This window comes from Calonectris borealis, chromosome 5 (assembly GCF_964195595.1).
Source record: "Calonectris borealis chromosome 5, bCalBor7.hap1.2, whole genome shotgun sequence".
Taxonomy (NCBI): domain Eukaryota; kingdom Metazoa; phylum Chordata; class Aves; order Procellariiformes; family Procellariidae; genus Calonectris; species Calonectris borealis.
This window is the reverse complement of record NC_134316.1, coordinates 13,917,950-13,942,402: the sequence shown is the minus strand read 5'-3', so window position 1 is coordinate 13,942,402 and position 24,453 is coordinate 13,917,950. Positions and strand designations below refer to the sequence as shown.

The 24,453-nt window shown below is 38.8% G+C and overlaps 1 protein-coding gene across 1 annotated transcript in view; it reads right to left on the bottom strand.

Annotated features, from left to right (window-relative positions):
- Positions 1-24,453, bottom strand: part of BEGAIN (brain enriched guanylate kinase associated) — a 165,946-nt gene that overhangs the window by 42,177 nt on the left and 99,316 nt on the right. Inside the window, exons 5-6 of the mRNA XM_075151084.1 lie at positions 19,618-19,779; positions 13,147-13,213 (exon numbers count right to left, since the gene is read on the bottom strand). Of these exons, the coding sequence (XP_075007185.1) occupies positions 13,147-13,213; positions 19,618-19,779 (229 nt within the window). The remainder of the gene's footprint in view (positions 1-13,146; positions 13,214-19,617; positions 19,780-24,453) is intronic.

Below are 24,453 nucleotides of genomic sequence, written 5' to 3'. Positions count from 1 at the left end.
GTCCAAAGGGTGTTTATGCCTGTGTGCTTAGACACCTGTTTTAAGATGACACAGTCACCTGTAGAGGTGTTTCTATCTCTTATTCGACTAGAGAGGAGCCTGGGGACTAGCTGAGCCCTTATACTTAATTAATAAGCTAAAAGTAGGGGACATGAAGCACACATTTTGCCTTAAGTTCCAACTAGTGCTTCCTTGTATTAGCTTTGTTGAAAATCTAGTAGGAGGCTGAGAGTGAAGCTCTTAGGAAAAAAATAATAAGACCTCTAGTTCACTGGTCATTGCATTTCCATTTTTTATATAATGGCATATTAGTTTTCTTTCAATCTTCTAGAAATTCTCCATGGTTCTCAGATTTCTTAGTAATACAGATTAAAACCTCAAATGCATGTTTGATATGGTCATTTCAAAACCTGAAACCGTGTTTATAAAGAGTTGCTAAGTTAAAATCATCCATTTTTAGTTATCTGTGTTTACTACCATCCTCAGTTACTGTCAAAATACAAAATATTTTGTCATCTCATGATATAAAAATATCTTCTTTTCCTGAACACAAAAAGCTCATTGAGTTCTCCTCCATTACAGTACTAAAGCCAATGTACACTCCACCGTGCCTAGTAGGTAAAATACCAAAGTCATTGTTTAAATTTCTTCTAGATATATGAACTTCAGCTGCGTTATTATACCTAATATCTTACAAATTATTTTTCTGTATCTTTTTGCTTCCTCTATCTATTCCCAATATTTCAGGGCTTGTAATTGGTATTGACCGCTATCAGTTCTTTTTTCCACTTGCTACTTGTACAGTTTCCATTTTATGTAGCAATTTTTACTTCTTCTCTTCAAGTTTTTTAATCATAGCTTTCTTCTCTTTTTTCCTAAATCTGTTTTAGATCTGTTTTTAGCAAAACAATGTGAATGGTGATTGATAAGTGTTGAAAATCTTTTCTCCCAGATGGTTTGGCTCAAAATAATTATCAGTTTTGCAAGATTCACTCTTTTTTGCATTAAATACATGTATCATTGGTTTGGATTTTATTCTGTGTACAGATATCAAATGTAACAAATTCATGATCTCTTACCCTTAAGCTACAACTAATTTTAGTTCAAAGATGAGTCCCCATATTTATCATAATGAAGGCAAAGAGAGAATTCCTTCATGTTTAATGCAGCATTTTCATAATCAGGAAATTGTTGTTATAACTTTTTTTAACCACTTCTAAAGAGCTCTGTACTGGCTGTATGTGACTATCAGCATAGGTCATTAAAGGTAAAGATGACAGCATTTTTTTCTCTGTATGCTACAAATAGCTGTTTATAGAGCTATTGCACAACCCGTTGCAATGTGATGGTCTGTAGCAGGCAAAGACCAGCATGTGATCTGCCTCTGCCTTCCATTAATAATTCAGGAATATTCAAGACTACTATTTTAGAGTTGCCAGGCGCAATACAGAGTGCCAATCCCAAGCTCTGCAATCCACTTGATCTATCCCAAACAAGCTGATTTAACCATTTTAGTTGCACAAGTCTTTTCCGTTAGTTACAGCTTCAGTTACAGTCTGGCACCAATGCACACGCATTGCTTCCAATTCTTCTAGTTATTACTAGATTCTTAGTGCTGGCATATAGGCAGCTACAGAGTGTCCTTTCATACCCCTTGGTGACTGGATTGGTTTTATCCTTGACACCTTGATTTTATGGCAAATGAGAACACTTTATTTTTGCCTTTCAATCTCTTTTTTGTTATTTAGGTTGATGCCTGGCTGGTATAGCTCACCGTTTCCACAGACAGTAATTTCCTATTTGTTTTAGCAGAGTATGGCTAAACCAAACAGCAAATGGATCAGGACTCCACAGAGCCCAAACCCGCCACCTAAAGCCACACGCCTAGTTAGCAACTCTGTTCCGGGGCATCCTGCTTTCTATCTTGTTTTACTTGTAAAAGAGGAATGCTCTCTGACCAGGAATTATATGAATGGCTCCTGTCTTTCAGCAGTCTACTGGGAATTCTTCTTTTGGAGACAACAAAGCTAGCTGGCATTAACCCCTGTGGGGAAATTGCCAGTAAAATTCCTCATTCTAATCTCTGAGCCCTTAAAATTGTGTTAAATCAGTTTAAGGAAGTTAAAATGTTGGAGGAAGCAGGCAGATCCATTATCCTTTAGCAGTCTCTTCTAAAAGGGCTTCTGGCCTGTATTGTTTCTTCCTCATGGAGTAGATGATATTCTTTATTTCTCATCTCTGGCCATTTACCCAGAAGACAAATTCCTGGAAGTTGAGCAATGGGAAGCTGGGCAAGACCATGTAGTGAGGGTTTATCAAAATCTCATTGCAGCAGATAAAGCCCATTACGTGCGTCACCACAGAGTAAAATAAGCCTTGTTCAAATGAATTTTCTCCCTGTGATGTTATATTTACTGAGCTCCTGTGTCACTGTAACTGGGAACCCTGAGATGTAGATATATTAATATAACAGTATAAAAATTCACAGAGGAGCAGAGCAGGTACTGGGGAGGCATCTAATGGGGAGATAATTCTCCAGTCACCCTGGGAAGGGAAGAGGAGACAGCTGAGAGTGTCACACGGGGCTGTCAGCATCTCTCCTGCTTACAGACTATTTCCCTCCCCATTGCACTCTAGGAAGAAACATGTAGCTGGGAAAAAAAAGGAGTGATTAAGCAGAGACGTTCAGCCTGAGGAGAAAAAGTTCTTTCTGCGACCTGCTGGCAGTATCCAGTGCAGGGGTCTCTCCTGTTCATGGGGTGGGCTTGTCCCACAACTCCAGCCAAGGACAGAGCTATTGCCACTCCTGGGGTGGCTCCAGGGGAGGGTTTTTCTCACTCAGCTTCCTCCTCCTGTCAATCCCAGAAAGCCAGATGGCTTGAGCTTTACTTGTGGGAAATGTTAGTGCAACAGGTTGACACGGCCATATTTTGCACTCCCTACTTTTTTTACTAGGCTGTTTTTGGAAGTCTAAGAAAACTGCATTCCTCATTGAGACACCTCTCATTAGCATCTTGAGTTGGGTATTGAGTGGCTGCACCCTTTTAGAGGGAATTAAATCTATCTTATCAAGAATAATAGATAACTTGGACATCTCTGATAGACTTTAATCTGCTTTCCTCACATCTTGTATAGAAATTAAAGTTTTACTTTATTTGACTTCCTTTGTCTATAAATGCACTGCATTCTTTGATATCTCTCCATTTCCGCACTAGAAATTTGAAAGAAAAATTGCTAAAATATTTAAACAGGAAAGTATAGAAATTTGAAAGAAACCTTAAAGTATCAGGTAATTTGAGACAAAAACTTCCCAATGTATTGTACTGTGCTCTCTTCAATTAGTCCAGCAACACAGAAAACTACATTTTCCGTCAAAACAGAATCCGGTACTACTTTAATATCACCCAACATTGGATCAAACTTCATTGAGCTTACTACAGCTGGTGCATAAAGATCCATTCAGTAAATTATGCCTTAAAAACTGCACTGAGAGACTTGGGCTAATTCTATTAGAGGTTTTAATTCTGATTCTCTGTCTAGTAGTTGGGTAACTGTAAAAGAACTATTTATTAATCTAAAGCTCATACGGCTGATTGATGGATGCTAATGCATTTTAGATTCAATAATCACATCTTCCTTAATTGAATTGTATTTGCTCAGACAGAGCATATAATTAAATGAAGTCTTTTCTAATCCTTCTCATGCCAGATTATTCTATGGTACATTGGAGAAGAATAGTCAAAAGTATGAATTTAGTTAATTTAAGCTCATTGAAAAAATCCGTAGTCACATTGTGAATGTTTGGGATATTCACCATTTTCCAAAATGAGAGATGTATTTTTCCATACATATCTTCTGCAATAATTGAGAAACGTATAGAGGCAGCAAGACTGAAAATATGGCTAGGAAGGAAACAGTTTTAAGAAAATCCAGCAGATAGTGAAATCCACATATTACGTGACCAGCAAGATATTTCTGCTCTCAATTGCTCTCAAATGCCTTCATTTGCTTTTACCTGTTTCTTACTATTTTGTCTGATGATGCAGAATTAAACAAGGCTATCAGAGAGAAGACACAGAAAACAAAGCCAAGACATACCTAAGAAATGACAGAGGAGAAGAATGAGAAAATACTTTACTGAGATACTCTGATGTGCTTGTGTGTGCCTGGTCAGTTGTTTCCAAGATGCAAGTCCAGCACCAAGGGGATTCCAAGACGTAAAGGATTAAAAAAAATGGCTTGTATAAGAGGGAAAAGTTATTTAGAGTTGGGGATGGATTTCAGGAAGAGAAACCAAGGGAAAGACAAAGCAAGAAAGGAATTTGTCAGGAAAGAGAGATTTATCTGTCAGCTGAAATTGTTATAATCCACTTTGCCTGTCTACTGAAAGAGTTGCAAGAGGAGGAGGGTATAGTTTAGGCATACAGAGTTTATCTTTTTAACACTTTTCTCTGATTGCTGTGGACCTTTTGATAGAAGAAAAATACAGGAATATAATTCTTAGTGGGATGTTCAAGCTTGGCATTTTCTTCTTTTTATGATTGATCAGAGGAACTGGAGATATGGATGTGCTACCAATGCATCTTCTGTGCCCATAACACTTTAAAAGATTTATTCTGCAAAACAGAGCTATGGAAATAAGCAGCATCTTTTTCTCTGATAAATGATGTATTGCCTCAAGTCTAAATTACTGACCTGATCTAATTTGTCCATCAGAGTTAAATTATAGGACTTATCCTTTTTAATAAACAACACTGGTTTCTGATTAAAAAATGACCTGCAGCAGAATCCGATTTCTCTTTCTGATTTCCAAACAGTGTAATGTTATTACAGATAACATTGTGGGGCTATCGTGTTCTGTCTGAGGATTTTGATCTCATGCTCTATGACATTTCACTTGAAGAATGATTTGCTCTTAATATCATATTCAACCTTGTACTAGCAAAGGTCTTATAAAGATTTGTTTCCTTGACTACACCATGTCATAGGCTTGAAATGTAATTCCATAGCAGTAAACGAAAGAAAAAAAAAATCAACACTGGTGTATAATTAATAACGTATCACAGAAAGAAATCTGCTTAGCCAAGTGCTGTCAAGGTGCTGCTTGTGAAGTAAAGGCATGCTTTTCTTTGCAAGTGATTTGTAAAACATAAGCAGGATGATTATTTGTCTTCCCAGTACAAAAAGTACTGGTGTTGATCTTTAATGTTTCTTGAAGGGGGCAAGCATGCATTGACTGAGGTCAATGGGAATATTGCCTTTCTGAGCAGAGTATGTCAGTTCATACAACTTGTCGCTGACAGCTGTAGGGGTTTGCTCCTTATTTGAAATAAGGCCAACCTAGATGGCATACACTATGTAGAAGGACATTATAATAAAAACTGCTTACATCTGCACCTCCTGCTAAAGGTTGTCTTGTCACAGTGTCATCTGGAAATATTCCTGAGGTTTTCAGTTCAATGAACACCCTTTGTCTTACATGAGCTCGGGGTAAAGGCACCTGTCATCTCTTATCCAGCTCTTTTGGAATGGAAATCTGAGCAGCAAATTTAAGTTATAAACAGGGATACTTTCTCTAAATTCGATGCCTGCAAACAAACTTGGCCTAGGCTGGGGAAGGGTCCTGTGATTCCTGGCCTGGGTTCTGCTTAGATATACTCTTTGATATAAAATATGCATGAACGGGGTATCACTGCACATGCTGATTGCTCCTCTAAGCATGAATTAGCTGGCTGCTCATCTTTTTCAAGTGCTCAGGACTTTACTCCAGGCACTAGATATCTTCTGTGGCAAAAAGTTTCTTCTCAGTTTGTAGCTGTTTTATCTTGCTGACTTAGGACCAGTTCTTCAGGAAATCAGCAGCACTGAGGATTTGCTGTTTATAATTGAACATAATCAGTTCATTGCCTAACCCCACTGACAGCAGGACCAACTTGTTGGAAGCCAGAGGGATGGGTTTACTTGCCATCACCTTCCTTGGTCTCCCAGCATTGCAATTATGCTTGAAAAGAAATCTTACCTATAAGCTTATTAAAAGCCTTTCTAAGCTGGCTAGTCAGCTTCACAGCCTCTGCTGTTTCTGCTAGAAATTTAGGTTAAGTTGACAAAATGTGCTCATAGTCTTCCTATGTACCTATCATCTCCCACATTTCACATCAGTGGCATGCCTTGCCAGGGTAGAGCCCTGCTGGATAATAAAATGCTAAATAAATTGTAGCTGGAGGGAAAAGGGATGGTGTTGATTGATGCTTATTTCCTAAAGTCAATGTAATAGTATCTTCTGAGGCTGTGTTAGTGACAGTAGGTTGAAAAAAGAACTGTTTGTTTCTGGAGGAAAAAAGAAAAAGAAAAAAAGTACAAGATTACATATTACATCTCTAGTGAGCAAAGAGGACTCTGCTGGAGGTACAGGCCACTTGTGATCATAAAATTGATCAAAGATCTGATGTTGATGATCCTACACACCTGTAGTACTGTTCTGTGAGCATAAGGGGTACAATTAGAACAAGACAATATACAAATCAGACTTTCTCCATCCCTCTTTTCATTTTCTCTCCACAAAAGACATTGTTTTCTTATCTCAATCAATGCCACATTCCCTCCTGTACAGACAAAATGACATGGTTTTGAGTTCTGTAGCTGCTGTACTATTTCCAAAAAGTAATTTTCTTTGTTTAGAAATAAAATAGATTATAGAAACAGATGACAGAAACCCCCTGTAGGGACCTGGACTAAATGGACCAATACTCTGCTTGTATATGCTTTTTTTTCCCTTTCTTCTATTTTTTTTTTTTAACTGTGATAAATCCTGTCCTTGCCATTTTCTGTTTATTTTGTAAACAGGAGATAAGTAACTGGCATCGTAAATTATATCTAAGAGAACATAGGAAGTCCTGTGATCTTTTTTGTAGGCAGTGGATTTCGATAGAGAAGACCTAGAAATTATTCGGAAATTTGCTCCTTGCTTCTTGATGACCTTGGCCAAGACACTTGGCTCTTTTGTGCCTTGTTTTCCACATTCATAGATGACTTTGAGATCTGAAGTGCCTGCTACACAACACCTTTTCAAGTTTATTCTTACTTGTTCTTGCTTTCCCTTTCTTTGTGGTGAATTGGCAGATAATCACAATGGGCCAAGGCACTTACAAGGAAGGCAGAGGTCAAAGATACCCACATCCCAGAAATATGTCTATTCTTTTCAGCTACTTTGAAAACAACAGCTTTTTCTATTCCCAGCTGGTCAAGATGGTAGGCCCAGGGGGTGTCCTGAGAGACAGAGGCCAAACCATGGAGATCAGGGTGAAGAAAATGATCAAAAACCTCAGGTAACAGAAATGCATAGCCGTGGCCAAGAGATAAGACACATGCTGAGAAGGAAAGAGCTCTGGAGCTCTATCGTCATGCAATAGAGAGGATGTTGGAGTGAGAAGTGTCTATTGTCACTTCACCGCTTCCTTAGGCTGCTGGTACTTGTGGAAAATGTCCTACTAAGAGGGAGAGACAGAGCGGAAGCCTTCCCATGGCTTTGGAAAAAAAGAAAGTAGTTTCCAGAACAGTCTCTCATGATGTCATTCTCATCTACAGCAATTAGGAAGAGGCTGGACTGCCTTACGAGTCTCTTGGGAAGAAGGATCACCCTGCCAGCCACATAACGGTGGGATAACAATGGGAAATGAATCTCAGAGAGAGAAAGGACTGAGGATGTCTGAAAGCCTGCATGCACTTCTGTGCTCGTGTGATGCAGAGTCTTGTTCCCAACTTACCCAGGAGGATTCATTTATTTGAACTGATGGATCTACTCAGTCTGAGCCTGTGTGTTGATGTGTGTGGGTTTAAAAGGCTGGTCTTATTGCCTGTTTGACAATATTTTTTTACCTGGGAAATGAGTGTGAAAAGAGTTAGTGAGACATGGAAATCTTTAGTACAAAATGCCTGTAAGCATAAAAAGATGAAACCTAAAGGCCTCTTAGAAATGCATTTTTTCGACTGCTATTTTTATAAATGACTTGTTTCTGTAGCATTTATGGCCATTTCCTTCCTTAGAAATGTTGTTTTGAAGTTGTTTTAGTCCACAAAAGATGGACCTTCTCTGGCTTCTGTCTTAACTAACCAACCCGTATAAATTTCTCTTGAAATTCACAGCTGTCTTCACTGAATGTGAGCAAATGAGCCTGTCAGGTTGAGCTGACTAGACTTTTCTTGTCTTTGGGATGCAAATCCTTTTAAGTATATTTAGGTCATCTCTATTTGATTTTCATGGGACATACAGTGGAGGGGGGAAGCAAGTTGTTCTTCATAAAGGAAAGAAAATGAAAAAGATGTGCTTTAAGTCACTCCGTTCAAAGTCACTGTCAAAGTCATCGTCCTCCATGCAGGAACCTAAACATGTTGGGCTTCTGCTTTCCTTAGGTTTGTGTCAGAAATAAGCTTTTTCTCCATTGTCTTCATCTTTCACTTATGGTTTAAACCATATTGGGGGGTGACTGGTAGCTGTCATGGGAAACTCAGGTGCAATCTAGCAACTGGTTTAAATTCCAAAGCCGAAGTGCTGGGCTCGCCCTGGTAGTTAGGTGCTTTTAATGCCTCACTGAATACAAATTCCTCACCACTTTCCACATTCTTTACCTTCCTGGACACCCAGCAAGCTGCTTCCTTTGAAATAACATGTCCCTGACACAAAGTCTCACAGCACCACTTAAAATTGCTCAGCTCATATTTAAATCATGGGATTTCCCCAGCTGGAGATGCTTGGGTATGTATTACGGCCAGCAGCCTGGAAAGCCCCAGATATTCAAGAGCTGGATAAATAACTCTTAATAACATTGAGCATAAAGTATTTGCTGTACCTCTTAGTGCTGCCCAGCTCATAGGCAGAGGAAGAAACAGGATAAAAATCAGTGCAGTGCTCAGATATTGCAGCGTTTCAGACCTGACCGTCCTTAACACAAATCCCTCTTTACTGCTGGTTTATAGAATAATTTCTTCCAACTTTATGGCTGAGTCACACCCCCCAGCCTTCCTTAATGTAAATGAAAAATCAGGCATTAATGTGATGTAATGGTTTTCATATTGACAGATGATAAAATGTATAATGCACTGTGTGGGATGATGCTGGCTTTGCAGAGGGGGAAACCAAAGCCCCAGTGGCTGGGGCTGTGTTGGGGAGCCTGGCAGGGCTGGTGGAGCTGGTGCCCAGCATCTCCTACACCGCAGAGCGTAGGAGTCCAGTCACGTCCTTGATGTCTGACAGCATTCAGTATTGCCTATGCTGCTGAAAGGTCCTGAACTGGCACTGAGAAAGAAGATAGCAATTTCCTTCCTTAAAAACAGCAACCAAACCCAACAGGACTGGTGTATGACACTTTGAAGAACCAGAGATTTTGGCTTGGCAGCAGTCTTGAGAGAGATGGGTCAGCAGACCAAGGGGTATGTAGGAGTAAGGGTTTACGAAGTGGGTGCATTGATTTATCTGCTGGTTCCCCTGCTCACCAGAGGGCTCTGTTCCTTACCACAGGGCTGTCACCTTCCTTGTCCACCTCCAATGCTGCCTGTGTATTTTTGTATTAGATGCAGACAGCACGCACTTTAGACTGAGCAGAGGTTTACATTCTGGCCTCTTGAAGGACTGCATGAGAAGTGAGCCTATACCATCAAGCAGTCTGTCTGTCAAATTATTACTTTCTAGTTACAAAAGACATATTTTAGGGTGTTTCTGGAGAATATGGTCTCATGAGCTCTTTACAGCTGGATTTCTAAGATCAGGTTTTTCAAGAACATTAAAAATGCAGATGGAGGAGAGGAAATGGGTGCGATTTTCATTAGCGGTTAGGTTTATTAAGCAGCTATTATTAGGTATCTAACAGTTATTCCCAAATGTAGACACCATTAAAAATCTAGCTTATGGCTTTGAAGGTAAAATTACAGAACCAACTGCAATCAAAAGCCTTAGAACTTCAGTATTTTAAAATACATTGCTTAATTCCAGTGAGGATTGCATGTAGGATACAGTTGAATTGAGATCATATAAAGGATTTCTTAACATGTGGTTGGGATGACTTGCATAATCTACTTATAACTGCTGTTCATGAGCAGCAAGACCATGGGAGAGCATCCTTGGGAAACTCAGACCAATGAAAGTGAAGACTACTGGTGATAGCTGGAACTAGATATTATAAAAAGTTCTTTAACTGAACAGCCCTGTGATAGAATCACACTGCAAAATTTAAGGACTCTGCTTCGTCTTTTCCCACATCTTAATAGAAAAAAAGAATATAAAGCTTAATTATTTAAGAAGACAGACTGTATATTCCCCTGCTTCATCAGTGCTTACAAGACCAAACAAATCTTCTCCAGGTAAAGACCCCGACTATGGTAAGAACAGGAGTTTTATGAGTAGTGACAGCAGAATTTTAGTTCTGTGCTACATATGTCTCTACAGCATCATGCGTTTAGTCTTGCCCAGTTAAATACAGCAAACTCTCCGCTGATTTCAGGATTGCATTTTTTAGCTCTTGGCCAACAGAGACACTGTGGTTTATGTTTTATATTTTTATTTTGAGTTCTGATGTGATAGAGGTTTCAGTTGGATACCATTTGCTGTGATCAGAAGTGTGCTTTCAAACATTTTTAAATATTTTATAGATTAGCACTCAAAAGGAAGTAGAGCCTAGAAGAAAAATAAGTGCTACTTCAGCTTCTTTTCTGTGACTGCTGATGAATTAATGATTATTTTTTACATTCCTTATACCAACAGCAGGCATGAAAGGCTTTAACATTCAGCATACCCAAAAACATTAGAAGAGGGAAGCCAAGGTGGAGTTTCTAGGATAGTGGTGACGAGCTGGGGCCAGTCACTGGAAGAGGGGGAGTTGTGGATCAGGGAGGTGGGGAGAAAGGGATCTCCTGTCTCCTGGGAGCATCCCAGGTCACCCACAGGCAGCGGGAGCGAGGGACCACTGCCCTGGGGGTTTTCTTTTCCCCACTTGTTGCATTTGGACAGAATAAATGGTCAAAACTTGTGTAAGAATCTGAGTGCATATATGTGTGTGTGTGTGTGTGTCTATAGAGGGATGGGGTAGGGGAGAGAGGGAGAACGTAAACACATGGTTTATATATTTGGATTTGTATAAAGGTAGAGAAATCAAAGGCTTTTGATTTTGGAATGACAAACTGACTAAATCAGACAAAAAAATAAACACAGCTGTTCCTCGTAAGCAGGAAAGGGAGAGAAAGGTATCCAAGAGCCCAGCCCACCATAAGCTGCTGATTAACCAGACCAGCTGTTATTTAATCCAACTTTCTCTGAAGTATTGAGGGTTTTTGGGGTGCCCTGAAAATCAAATGGTTTGGCTTATCTAAATCAAATATGGTACTATTTTCCCCATCTTTTTGTTTTTAATAGAGTTTCCATTTGACATTTGTTTGGTTTTGGTTTGTGTCTTCAGTTTCAGTGTTTCAGAAGGCAAAGCAGCCTGGAGTTAAGTGGTGTACAGAGCCTGGTTGATCTTCTTCAAGCCTCTAAAGCTACCTTCAGTGACTGTCATATTAGTGGGATACAGAAAGGTACAGTGCTCCATGGAACCAGTCTTCCTTCTTTCTGTGCTGTGCTCTGAAATCATCGCTCAGGGTTTGAAGTAGATGCTGAAACATCAATTTAAAAATTCTTTGCTTTGATCTGAAGTACCTTATAAAAAAGTATGGATTTTCTGGAGTCCTTCTTTCTATTTTTCTAATCTTTTTATTTCATGTACCAGTCAGAATAACTCTACTTAATTTATCTTTTGTAGCTCATATGTAATAAATATTAAGCCACAGATGAAGACAAAATCCCAATGTGATTTGGGTAAAAGGAAAAAGAATGTAGCAAAGGAAGAGTGAAGAAAAAGAACAGCAACGTGAGATCAAATGTTATTTATGCTTGTACTGTGTACATATATTTATGAACAAACATCAGCTGTAACCCAGCTGTAACTTTGCCCTGTTAACCAGTTACAAAAGCATTAGTACTATATTCATTGTCAGCTATTTAAACAGACTCCTGAGATAAGAACAATGACATTTTCAAAAATTTGTTTCCCCTTTCTTAGTAAAGGCTGATGTCTCTCCAGTATGTTGCCGTAGTCCCTATTTACTCTCAAAGCACAATAATCTGTTCCCCTCATTCCAAGCTGCCTACCCATGCAAATGTTATATATGAGACTTGTGTAGGCGTATCATAGCATCCTTATAGCTGTACATCAGGACTCTGCCCAGGCCTATAAACTGTGTGTTTCTGTGCGTGCACTGTGCTTGCCAGGGCCATGCCAGGTATGGGGCTGGGCAGAAGGGGAGCAGGGGACGACTGACCGTACTGAGCTGGGAGAGGAGGAAGCAGCTCAGGCTGTGCTCATGACCTAAATATATTTGGAAGTTCAAAACTCTTGTTCTTTTCCCTTTAAGTATTACCCTCACATTTCTCTGTAAATTTTCTCCTAACATTGAGTATGATGTCCCAGCAGCAGTAGCAATGAGCCAGGACACTAAAGGCGTTGCCATTTCTTTTTAACATCAAACTATTTTGAATGAACTGTGCTGTGTCTTATAATATTAGTCCTAGACATGGAGACCATGAATGGTGCAGTGATTTCCTCTCTCAGTTACTAATTGGCCTGTGACAGTGACATTGACATTGCGGTTGCAGACACATGCAGATCGGAAATTAATACACTGAGATTGATAGTTATGACAACATATAAAAGTCAGACCATCCAAGCTCTATTAAATCACTTAATAAAAACTGGGTGAAAGTATCTAAGAAGCATGAGAAAACCTTGGATTACCTTATTTAAGTTTGTTACTTAATGAAAACATAAATATTTAAAACCCGTGAAGTTATTAACTAAATTAACCAGAATTATTTTAAAGGTACAATTTACTCAGTCAGATCATCAGCCAATGCAATCTCCATTTAAACTGATGGAGCTATGCTGTCATACACAGCTTGAGCTCTAGATCATGATACTGATAAAATTATATATCTTTTTTAAGCATACTGCATTTGGAGCATAAGGGTTTTTTTGTGACAGCTACATATATGTTTGTCCTGTGACTTCAGAACCATAAAACCACATTTAATATAAAAAAAAAAGTTCACTTATGATAACTTACCATTCTATAAAGTTTATCCTCCAGATCCTGATTAATTCTTTGTAAGGCTAGGTAATTGTTTTGTATCCTAAAACAAAGATGATATCATGTAATTGAATGCATTGTTTTTCATGTTGTTTTTTACCTGTAATTTTCACATCAGTACCAAACCTTGGCTTGCACTACTTGAAATCTATTTTCTTATTACTCCTGTTGCCAGTCAGTGGTTGCCTTTGAAATGTAATTGCCACCTACTTCCTAAGCAAAACTCCTTTGTCATGTTTGCTTACTATATTTAGTGGCAAATTCCATCAGGAAGTGAAAATATGTTTCCTGTTCTGCACTTGTGTGCCGACATGCATTGCAGCATGGGAACTTGCACAAAGAGATTGTAGCTTTACATCAGGCTCAGGAATGATATGTTAGAGAGGAAACTTGAGCTGTGTGCTTAGAAAGTACAGGAAAAGATCTATGGAGCTCTCTTAATAAGGAGAATTGCAGCAGAAACTTAATGACTGTAGCAAAAGCAACACGCGGGCATCACCACATGACTTAGAAGACACTATTCCTTCTTTTGACAGAAGTTCAAGAAATTGCCTATTCTCAAGAGCTAAACACATCCCCTTTCTTCAGGAAATACATTTAGACAGCTTAGCCTGGAAAAGGTGGGTATTTAGTTTTATGAGCACTGAGAGATTGAACGGACTCACAAAATGAGACTTCCCTGCTTATTCCAGAGCGATACACCAAAGAAAAGTTTCAGTCTGTACATCTTTAGGTTGCTTAGATGGTAACCTTGGTATTGTAATGAACAAGCTGCGCAGCCTGTGGGAAAATATCGCTATTTTGGTAGTAGCTGTGCCTTTCTTTTCACAGAAGGTAAGGAAGGTAGCTCCTTGTTCTTGTTTGTACATATCACCTCAGCTGGATTTATGACAATTGTAAAGCAAATGCTAGAAGCTCAGCTGTGAAAAGTTTGTCTGAATACATCTATATGTTTGTATGGAGAATCTTAGGTCAATAGGTCAAAGTATTTTCAGTGGTGAGTTGGTTTTAGGTAATGAGCAAGGGCGTTCAGTGTAAGAGTGAACTCAGATGTAATACACATTCATTCAGCACGAAGCCACTTCCTCCGAGAAGCCTGGATCTGGGTGTAGTTTCCATGATGATCAGGAGGGGACTGGGATTAAAGAAGTCTACTTCGGTTTATCGTATGGTTAGGAGTGGCTGTTGAAATCAGAACTAAGACCTGCATTCAAACCATGCCATGACTGCGAATCGAGGGGTCCAGCCCTCCCGTTCCTGGCAGTGAAGCGACGTGATGGTTCAGGTCTCTCCCTGCTTCTGTTGCCATGGAGATTTTCTTTCCAGTTAAATGACCAAAATTCTCCATTCAGGGGCAGGCCAGCGGCTCACGGTGCCCCTCGTGAGGCATGCAGAGCGCCCACTGGGGCTCCCAGTAATACCACAACATCTGCTGCATGGACCTGGGAGGGGAGGTGTGTGCCAAGGACAGCTGCTCTGTGGGCACAAATAAGGACATCCCCACAGGATGAGGAGTATTATAACGTATAATGATACCCCCCCGGGGTACTGAGGGTCAGCCCAGACTCAGGGCAGCCGTTTCAAACATGCATTGCGAGCCTGGGGGAAGTTTCAGCGTCATATACGTTTTACAGAGCTGCTGAGCAGAGATTTCCTCCCTCTAAGGAGGAGGATCTGTGGTAAAGAGTGTTTGCTAAGGTGGTGACCCAAATGAGCTGAAAATCTGTGAGACTTGTACTAACGTACGGCTTGGTCATTACTCACCAGTTCTCACAGTGCCATTGTGTAAATGTCCAGGTGACTTAAAGGATTGACTGAAGTTTATGGATCTCTGCATTATCCATGCTCCTGTTAGATGCAGCATTTGCTACTAAGCCTCTGTATAGACATTTATTTGTGCAGCTCTAGGTGTACTTGGGATTTTCACAGCTATTTAGTGAGAGTCAACACAACAGAGAGAAATCTTAGGGTATCTGTATCCAGCTTTTCATGGCAAAGAAGAAGCAGAGATGATCTTGGTAAACCAGTGGAAGCAAGGAAACTGGCTTTGCCTGCAAACAGCTACTCAGCACTAACACAGAAATGTTTTGCTGGTAAAGCTGTGTGCCGTGGTGCAGGGAACAAGGATTTAGAAAAATAAGATAGGGCCTGCTGGCTGAGACCAGAGGTGCCCCAGTATCTTGTCTGTCATGGTCTGCAGTTTTTCTCTAGTGAGGCAAAATACAACAGCTTAAACATTCTTTGCACTTAGGCAGCTTGTGGTTCAACTAGGATGGTGTAAAACCAATGTAAACTTTTAGCACCTGCAACCTCCTAAAAGTTTGCACAGGTTCAAAAGCATCTGCATAAATTCCCAAAAGAAAAGGGGAAAAAAATTATTGGTTCAGGACGTTTCTAGCTCAGGTTTCTCTGTACCCCAGTTTGTTCTGCAGAATAGACCTATGTCAGTGGAGACATTGAAGGTTCCCTTTCCGTATCTTTAAGATCATGAATTACCAGCAGTAATTGTTACTTGGATATCTGGCTTATGACGGTGGCAATGCATCACTGGGTTTGGTCCTCAGCTTCTGTTGACACTGTTTTTCTCTTGATATGGATGATTGGCAGATTGGTTACCATTAATATAATTGTTCTTGGCTGGCAACACTTCCATGCCATAGATGGTAAAGGGGTTTTGCATGAGCTCATTACAATCTTCTTCTCTCCTTGTAACTTCTCTTGTCTTTGCCCATCAAATTTTCCTCTGTTGTATGTTTAGGTGAAAGTAGCACAGAAACCCTAGTTCTCCAACACGTTCATTTTGCACTGAAAAAATGGACCACTTCCCAGTAAAACCAAATCCAATCTAAACAAAAAATCCACAGTAAGTAGGAAGCTGAGCTTCAAAAAATATTTCTATTGAGAACATTATGCAAAGGTGGTAAAAATAAGTACAAACACGTGCACATATACACAAGCACATACACATGCATATATATGCATAAAACCCAAACTGGAAATCCACTGTGCCAAAAGAAGTGTCAGCAGATGTGGGTGGCAAGGAGAGAAATGGACCCAGAAATATATGGAAGAAAGTGTTAAAGGGATAAAAGAGGAACAGGATAATAAATCTTTGGGCAATACTGTAAAATAACGGAGGAGTAGGAAAATTATTCCAGTTTGAAAATGATCAGATGAGCAAATGGTATCTTAACCCTGTTTGCAGAAAAAATACACGCAGATAGCCTGAACCTTGTGAAGTACGAAACATTTTAATGTTGTAAATCTGGCTTCCTTGTAAATAAAGTGAAGAATAGGCCAGCTTCACTACCCTGTGAAACTGTTTTAAGAATAAACTCCTGTGAATCAATAACTTATTATCATTTTTGATAGCTTTTTCTGTTGTTCGTTTTATTAGGTGATACCCATGTGCCTCCAGGTACATATATGTGCATGCATTAAATGCATGTTCAGATTCTCGACTAAATTAGGGCCTGATGAAAAATAATCTGACCAAATTGAACGTTACATATCTGTGTTCTAAGCCAGCACACTCCCCTCTAAGACTGCAGATCACCACCAGAGAGGAAGTCTGCAAAAGCCTCTGTTTCTCTGCTTCCATTCAGGCTCAAGCCCTCTTAAGGCCATGAAATATATTTAAAGTAAAACACAGGCTTGGGCTGGCTTTCTCTAAAGAAGAGAATTTCACCCAGAGTGCAGTTTAGCTTTGAAGGGTGACTGTTAAAATAGTAACTTCTTGTTCAAAAAAACTTTTCCCTCTCTGTTATAACAAGTTACACCAACTTCCTTATGAAAACATGAGGTTTTCCCCCATTTATTCCAAAGCTAATACACTTACAGGATTCCTGTTCAGAACACTCCTTCAGTCCGTGAAGTGTCTTGCTTTTGGTGAAACAATTATGCATGGGGGCTAATCTCAGTGCTAAACATATGCTTGTATGGGTTTATTTCTCGTGTTTTAAAAAACTCTACTCTCTGGTAAAAGCTAGGATGGGGATCTTGCCAAGTTGTTACCCAGGGTAGGGTCTAAAGCAGGAAACCCAGAGTGACCTTTGGAGATCAGTTTTGGTTCCAAGATTGGTATTTGAATATTTTTTAAATTTTAACTTAAAAAAGATATGCCGATCATGTTAGATAGGGGATCACCGTGAGGTATATGAAATCCTCGATCTCTTTTCAGTCACTTTTCAAATCCGGACCTATGCTTTACAGGTAATGCTTTCAAACCCACTCAGCAATGCCCTGATCTTGCTCCTACTGGGCCCAAAGAAAAAGACCACCTCTAAATGTTTGTAGAGAGGTCAAAAACTTGACCATTGAGCCACGTAAATGACCTCCCTGTTTGGGTAAGAGAGGGGAGGCCTAGCAGCAACACAGGTAATTCTGGATAAATTAAGACAATAAAGGCTTTCAGAAAGGGGTAGAAAAGGATGGCCATTCAGCCTCTTGGAAAAATTCTGCACTTAACAGTAATGGAAGTTTAATAACAGAAATGTTTTCTAGTATGCAAGTGGGATCTTGTTACACAGGGCTTATTTATTAGGGGGGTTGAATTTCTCTCCCTGTGCAGTGAATAAAGCAAGAGACATTATTGAAACTAATTCTAGTTCCTTGTTTTTCTCACACTGATTTTCCTCTGTGACATGTTGCTGACACGCTTTTGGATGGCAGTTTTGTTTCAGACATTATCCTTCTCCAGGCTGAGAAATCCAGTTGTTCAACTTGCAGTATGCCTTGCTATTCTCAATAGAAACATTCTTAAAGCTCGCCTCGTAAAATATTTTTGGCTTCCAATATGATATGTCTTCAGGGGAGTAATCACCTGCCTGAAACATGATTTTTAATATAAGATTTCTTCATAACATGGTACAGTGTTCCATTAGAAGATTGGAAAGTCAGTTCTACTAATCTGATGTTTGGTATGAGTGCTAGGCTTTGCCATGAGCAAAAAACAGACATTCTGGCCTAAGTTTAGAAGAGTGCTTAACTCATCAGTGCCCAAAGAAGTTGATAAGAGGCTTCCTACTGACTAGGAAGCCCCTTTGTTTTCACAGAAGTGGCATGGTCAGCCTCTCTGCTAAATATGACGCAGGATTTATGGCAACCGTGCCTGAAATAATGTTTCAGGAGAAAAGAGTACCAGAGTTCCCTGTCCTTAAAGCTAAAATACATTGGAATAAAATTACGTCAAGAGCGAAGTTACTTTCAATATCTCTGCTCTAAGTGAAGTGATAGGAAAAATATCGTTGGCAAGAAAACAATATGTAGAATCTTCAGACTGCTCTTGATATATGTGTGTAGATTTCAAGATCATCATGACACCTGCTTATTTTGGCCTTGTTTTAAGAAGCCTCCTCAATTTGGGAAGCATTTAAGTTATAAGACCACACTAGGATGTTTCCTAACTTGAGGCCTTACAGCCTCTTTCTGTTTAAAATTTGCATAAAATGGTTTGGTTGACTCAGTTTGTTGGTGGTTTCTGGCTTTGTTTTGGTTTGGTTTTTGCCTTCTGCAAAGAATGAAAAATATTTCTTTGGGTATAGCCCTGGAATGATTCATTCTGAATTTCATTTTGACTCATCCAATGACCTAAATCAAACAGTTCAATTATTTACATCAGTTTAGGAAAGTCCTCAAAAGAAATGCAAATAGATTCCTGCATAAATAGATAATTGTAGGTTCAGAAGTTTTGCAAACAAATGAAAAAAGTGGATATTAAGAATCACTGATAAATTTAAAGCTAGACTACAGACCATTTTAATCAGTGCCAGGAATGTCAGGAGTGATGCTTATTATAATTTGTCAGTAACATTAACTGGGCCCCTGATCTGCAATAGCACTGTACTACAGCTTCAACAATTTTAAATAATAGGTTTTCAGTATCATTCCATTCTACTTGGGAGTAAAAAACGAACGATTTGCTATAGCATAATGTGAAATGTCATAATACTGTTTGAATTGAACATAGTCTCAGCTTTGAGTGATGGAGGGCCAAATTCTGTTCTCTTGTATCAGTGCAATGCAGAGTAACAACAGAAAATATGCAGCCAAACACATTAAAAAATCTATCTGTATATATACAGTATAAGTATATATATAGTATGTTTATAACCTCTGTATGTGTAATACAACATGGCACTAACCCACATGTATGTTTACACATAAATGATGTCATGTATGTACCTATGTACATATATTTCTATTTGCATGTTTATTTTCAATACAGACACATCTTACATATCACATGTAAATAACTTTATGTTGTATGTTATATATTCAGGTAAGTGAAATATATATATTCAATGTGAAAATACAATGTGTAATCAATAAATAATAAATTATGTATGTTTGAGACTATATGCTTATATTTTTACTTACATATGTCTTTAACACAGCCACTTGTAAATTCCTAATAACTCTGTTTATTTCAAAAAGTTAGTTACTAACCTTCTCAGTTTTTCAGTTACTTTTTCAAGTTCCTCCTGAGCACGTCTCAATTCTATTTCAAGATACTGACGTGTAGAATCAAATTCCGTTTCAAGCATTTCCAGCTTATGGGTAGTGTACGATAGACGCTTTCGTAATTCCCCCTTCTGTTCTTGCAAAGTACTAGAAAAACAAAGACCACAGCTGTAGAATTTAGCTGCTCCCAAAAAGCTTTTAATGATCCAATCTTTGACCAAGTCCCTACAGTATAGGTTGGCATTAAGCCAGAGAAGTGTGCTTAATAACTTGTTTACTGCACTTTGAAAATCTTCTGATTTAGACAGTTGACTATCTTCCCATCTGTCCTTTCTAGCACATTCGTTGCTAATATCTCATTAGCCATAATGGAATATTTTGTGAAAGAATCCTCATTAAAATAGAAAATACAGCCTAGAATTTGGTTTCACACAGGACCTTTCATTTAGAGTTATCTTAAAATACTGTGACTGAAGTAGCACATATCAATAGAGCAGCAAATCTAAATAAACTGTGCAAAAATATTTCCTTGCCAATAATCCAAGTTATAATATATTTTGTGGAGAAAGAAAATTTTGTTTTATTTGATTCAATTTCCACCCCAATCCCTGGCCACAGAACTGCTAGAGATGTAATCGTTCAGCATTTCATCTGGAGAATGGTAATCATTTAATATTTAGTAATTGTAAAGTTATGGCTCTTTCCCCATTTTCCCACTTATTTGAGAGCAAAGACTTCCCAGATTCAGGTTTGACCCCTAATGTTTTACTAATAAAGAACTTGTTCTCTGCTTGTAAGCTAGCTTCAGTTACACTCTTTGACAAAACAAAGCACTAGGCACAGAATTTAGACAGAGGAGGTTTTTCACTTTGTTGTTTTCTCTTTATTTTAGAGATGACATAAGATAGCACAAAGCCAGGAGATCCAAGCAAAATTTTTATCATGAAGGTGAAAGTGCCATCTGCACCGAAATGGTCCCTCTGGATTTGCAGCAATGAACCTGGGAATCCTTCCCTTGCTTTACTGGAGCTCGACTGTATGACTTCAGGTGAGTCAGTCTGCACTTGCCTCAATTCTTATCTGCACAATGGAGATCTTTTATCCTCGTCTATTTAGTTTGTAAGCTCCTCAGTCTTCTAACATGTTTGCCAGTTGCAAGCAGGACGGGGTTCCAGTCAGAACTGGTATCTCTGGAGGTGACTGTAACTTGGTTCAGATACCTCAACCTCAGTATTGAGCTGATCTCTTGGCTTCAGGTGGGACCTCTGAGGCACTACAGAACTGGATTCTGCCATCACCTAGAGACAAAAGTGCTACCACATGATGCATTGTGAATTGCCTTGCTTGTTTTTAATCATATGATAAAAATAATTCTTCATAAAAGAATGGCAAATCTTGATTCCCTTTCATGTCAGGTGAGTATTGCCGTCAGTTTCAGTAGATAATGTTTTGGGTCTTAGACAAGAGAGTTGGGAACAACATGCCATTCTTCAAGAAACACTTATCTGAGCTGTCTTCAGTGTGACTGCCTTCTCTACAAGCTGTGATAGGAACGTCAGTAAGTTAATGCAAAAGCTTTACAATTGCTGCTTACTTGATGCATGCAGCTTAGAGCTAGGAAACGTCTAATGTTTTGCCAACACAGTGCTCTATTTCGATTACACATATTGCGTGGTTACAGTTATACTTAGATTACCACTTGTAGTCATATTACCTTAAAATAATATATTCTAATTCAGACATTTAATGCAGCTCCAGTTAATGTAATCATTTATTTTTTATATTTCACTTGGTGAATAAAACCCCCAAATTATCTAGGGAAATGAGAAACTGAACCCATGTTGCTCATGTCTGCATGTCCTCATTCATGACGTTACCACATCATACTGCCTTTCACTTGCTCTGCTTCTGGCCTGTTGTTCCTGTTACTCATCTGCTCATCTTGGGAAAGAAGAGTGGTCAGTTTTTCTTCCTGTAGCCTGGCAACTTGGATTTTCTTCTATGGGAGTTACAGTGTCAAAACTGTTTGGAGTGAAAAGAGATTTGATCTCAAATGTTCCACTGCTCTAAAAATCAAACCACTAGGGTTCGTACAAGAAGTAGACAGCAGGTCCTCCAGCTATGGTTTTGGATAAAAATGCCCAGGCTGCTGCTCTATGCTGGGCAAGTGCAGTTAATGCAAGTTAAGCCAGATCAGGGGAGGTTACAATATCCTGCTGCACTGGAGAGTTTTGGCCACAGGCAGAATTTGACCTCTGAGAGGAAGAGGGGCTGTAGGGATACAAATATAATGGGAATGCCGGGGATGTTTGTGTCAGTAATAGCCGGAGACTGCTTAACAAAGAGGAAAAAGAGGAAAGTTAATGGCCTCCAATAACTTTGTCTACTGCTTCCTCATGTAGGTACCTTCTTGCTTTGGGTCTCAGTTGTGTGAAGATTTGGTAGGAGCAAAGCACCTGACTCCTCAAATGAAGTTGCTTCTGCATATACCTGTGTGTCTAGGCTGTCTATATGGGGAAATTTGGGGTTCAAAATGTGAGTTCTGGGTAAATCCTGATCCTCAAGTGGAAGGCTGTGCTGGTATGAGATGCCAAAATGTGTTTTGGGATTCAAGTCTGGACAGTTTGGCAGATTTTGGCAGCCTGAAGCTTGTGCTAGGGTCCCAGTTCAGCAAAATTTTGAAGGATAAACTTAACTTCAAGCTCAATGTTCTTTCTTTCTTCCCTTGAAGTTGACTTTGAAATGTGTGTATTCTTGAATTCTTTGGTTTCAGAATGGGATTATTCATTTCATTAAAATTAAACCTATTATAATGAGCTTTACTGAAACAGTCCATATACATGCACTCTTCCACATAATGCTTTGGGTAGTAAAGTATAGCTGTAACTTTGTAAAAAATAAGAAAAAAACCCCAGTGGTTAAAGCATAAGTTAGGCAGCTTCAAAGATCAAAGTTATTCTCATTCAGCAAACCATAATTCTGAAAATGCTCTACTCATTTCCACCCAAGCTGGAAAGATGGGGTGGCATCCTGAAACCCTCCCAAACCTAGCAGAACTCCTGCTCAGTGTGTACTTTGATTCACCTGATACACACAAAACCAGCTGGCTGTTTTTTGGATGACTTATTATTTTTAGACAGGACTAATAACACTGGTTTATGATAGGATTATTTAGGATGTAGTAGTAGGTACATAACAGTGAATCACTATTAAAATACAAGTTATTAGAGAGAAAGGTAAAAATTTCAGAAACAAAGAAATCATGTTGACAAGAATATTCTTTCCTGAAAGAAAGAAAAGACCCCAACTGGGAAAGCACTTAAACATTTGCTTTAATATCCTTCTTGAGCCAAGCAAGTTCTGAAAAGATAGCTGACTTTAAGCAAAGACACAATGAAACTTATGCTTATGAGTGGCACAAATAGGGAAATTTTCCTGAATCTGGGACTGAAACCATTGAATGGGTACTAATAGCTGTAACACTGCCAGCAGATTTCCCAGGATTCCCAGGATGGTTTTGATTTCTGCATGAATTGAGCCTTATCTAGATGCATTACTGGTTTAAGGTAAAGCCTGTTTTCTCTTGCTTTGAGTTATATATGAACAAACATCTAAGAAGCAAAGGCAAGGCAAGTGAGAGAAACAGTAGAAAGAAGAAGAACATGCAATGTGTCAAATTAGTATCTCTAATAGCAGGATCAGAGGCTCAATTTTTGTTTTATATAAATCTAAGGTATTTTATGAGGTGGGTTTTTTTTTTTTTTGCATTTCTCATGAAACAGATGTTCTTTCTCTGAAAACCTTCCCCTTACTGTTAGCTTCCAGTGGTATCACATAATGCCATGCCTGAATTCTCTTTCCTTATGCTGTGCTGCGTTTTTTGTTCTAGAAGTCTGGGCTTTTCAAAAGGAGTGCTTAATTTTGTTGTGTACCCCTGCAAATTTAGTAGTGGTAATTTAGACAGGGTTGAAAAGAGGGGGAAAAAAAAAAGTTAAAAGTCATGAAGTCAACCATTTAGCATTTTCCATTTTCTCCAAAACAACAAACTCTACAAACCAGCTGCATTTTGTTTCTGTTTGACACATACCAGTTAATTAGAAAAGTTCACTGCACATTTTTTTTAATGCTGGTAAATCAATATATTTTAATTCATAATTTATCTTCTATGGCTAGTCATCCTTCATGGTTCTGTATTATATATAAAGAATATATATGTATTCAACAAATATATATATTTTTTATATATATATGAGTTGTTTAGTTTAAAGACTAAGAAAATAATTCAATGGAAAAAGTACAGCCAGGAGAAAGGAGAGGACTTATTTGCAACTAAAAAATAGCCTTGGGAAATCTGGTAGTGCTATGTCTTAGAAAACAGCAATCCTATATTCCATGGACTTCCTGAAACTCTGATAGCTGGGAGGAGTTAGGAATTACAGGATGGGATTAAAAATCCTGTGGAGTAGAACCTTTTCCGTGAGTGGTTCTCTATTTCTGTAATGATCTCCAATAATCTCACTGCTCCTGTGGCAACCAGTGGTTTGCAAGTCATTACCCATTTTGCTTCATTAAAGTATTCCTCTAAAAACAAGGACAGTAAGTACAATATTAAATATTTAGACTGGTGAAAGAAAACCTCTCAAGAGAAGCTACTTTAAAGGTTATCAAAAACAGGTCTTCAGACTTTCCAAAGTATTATATTCACCAATTAGCTCTGTTTATACTCATTGAAAATATAAAATAGATATGAAAACATATATTGGCACAGAAATTTGTGCCTACAAACATTGTAATGCTGCCAATAATTGCCAGGTTTGAATT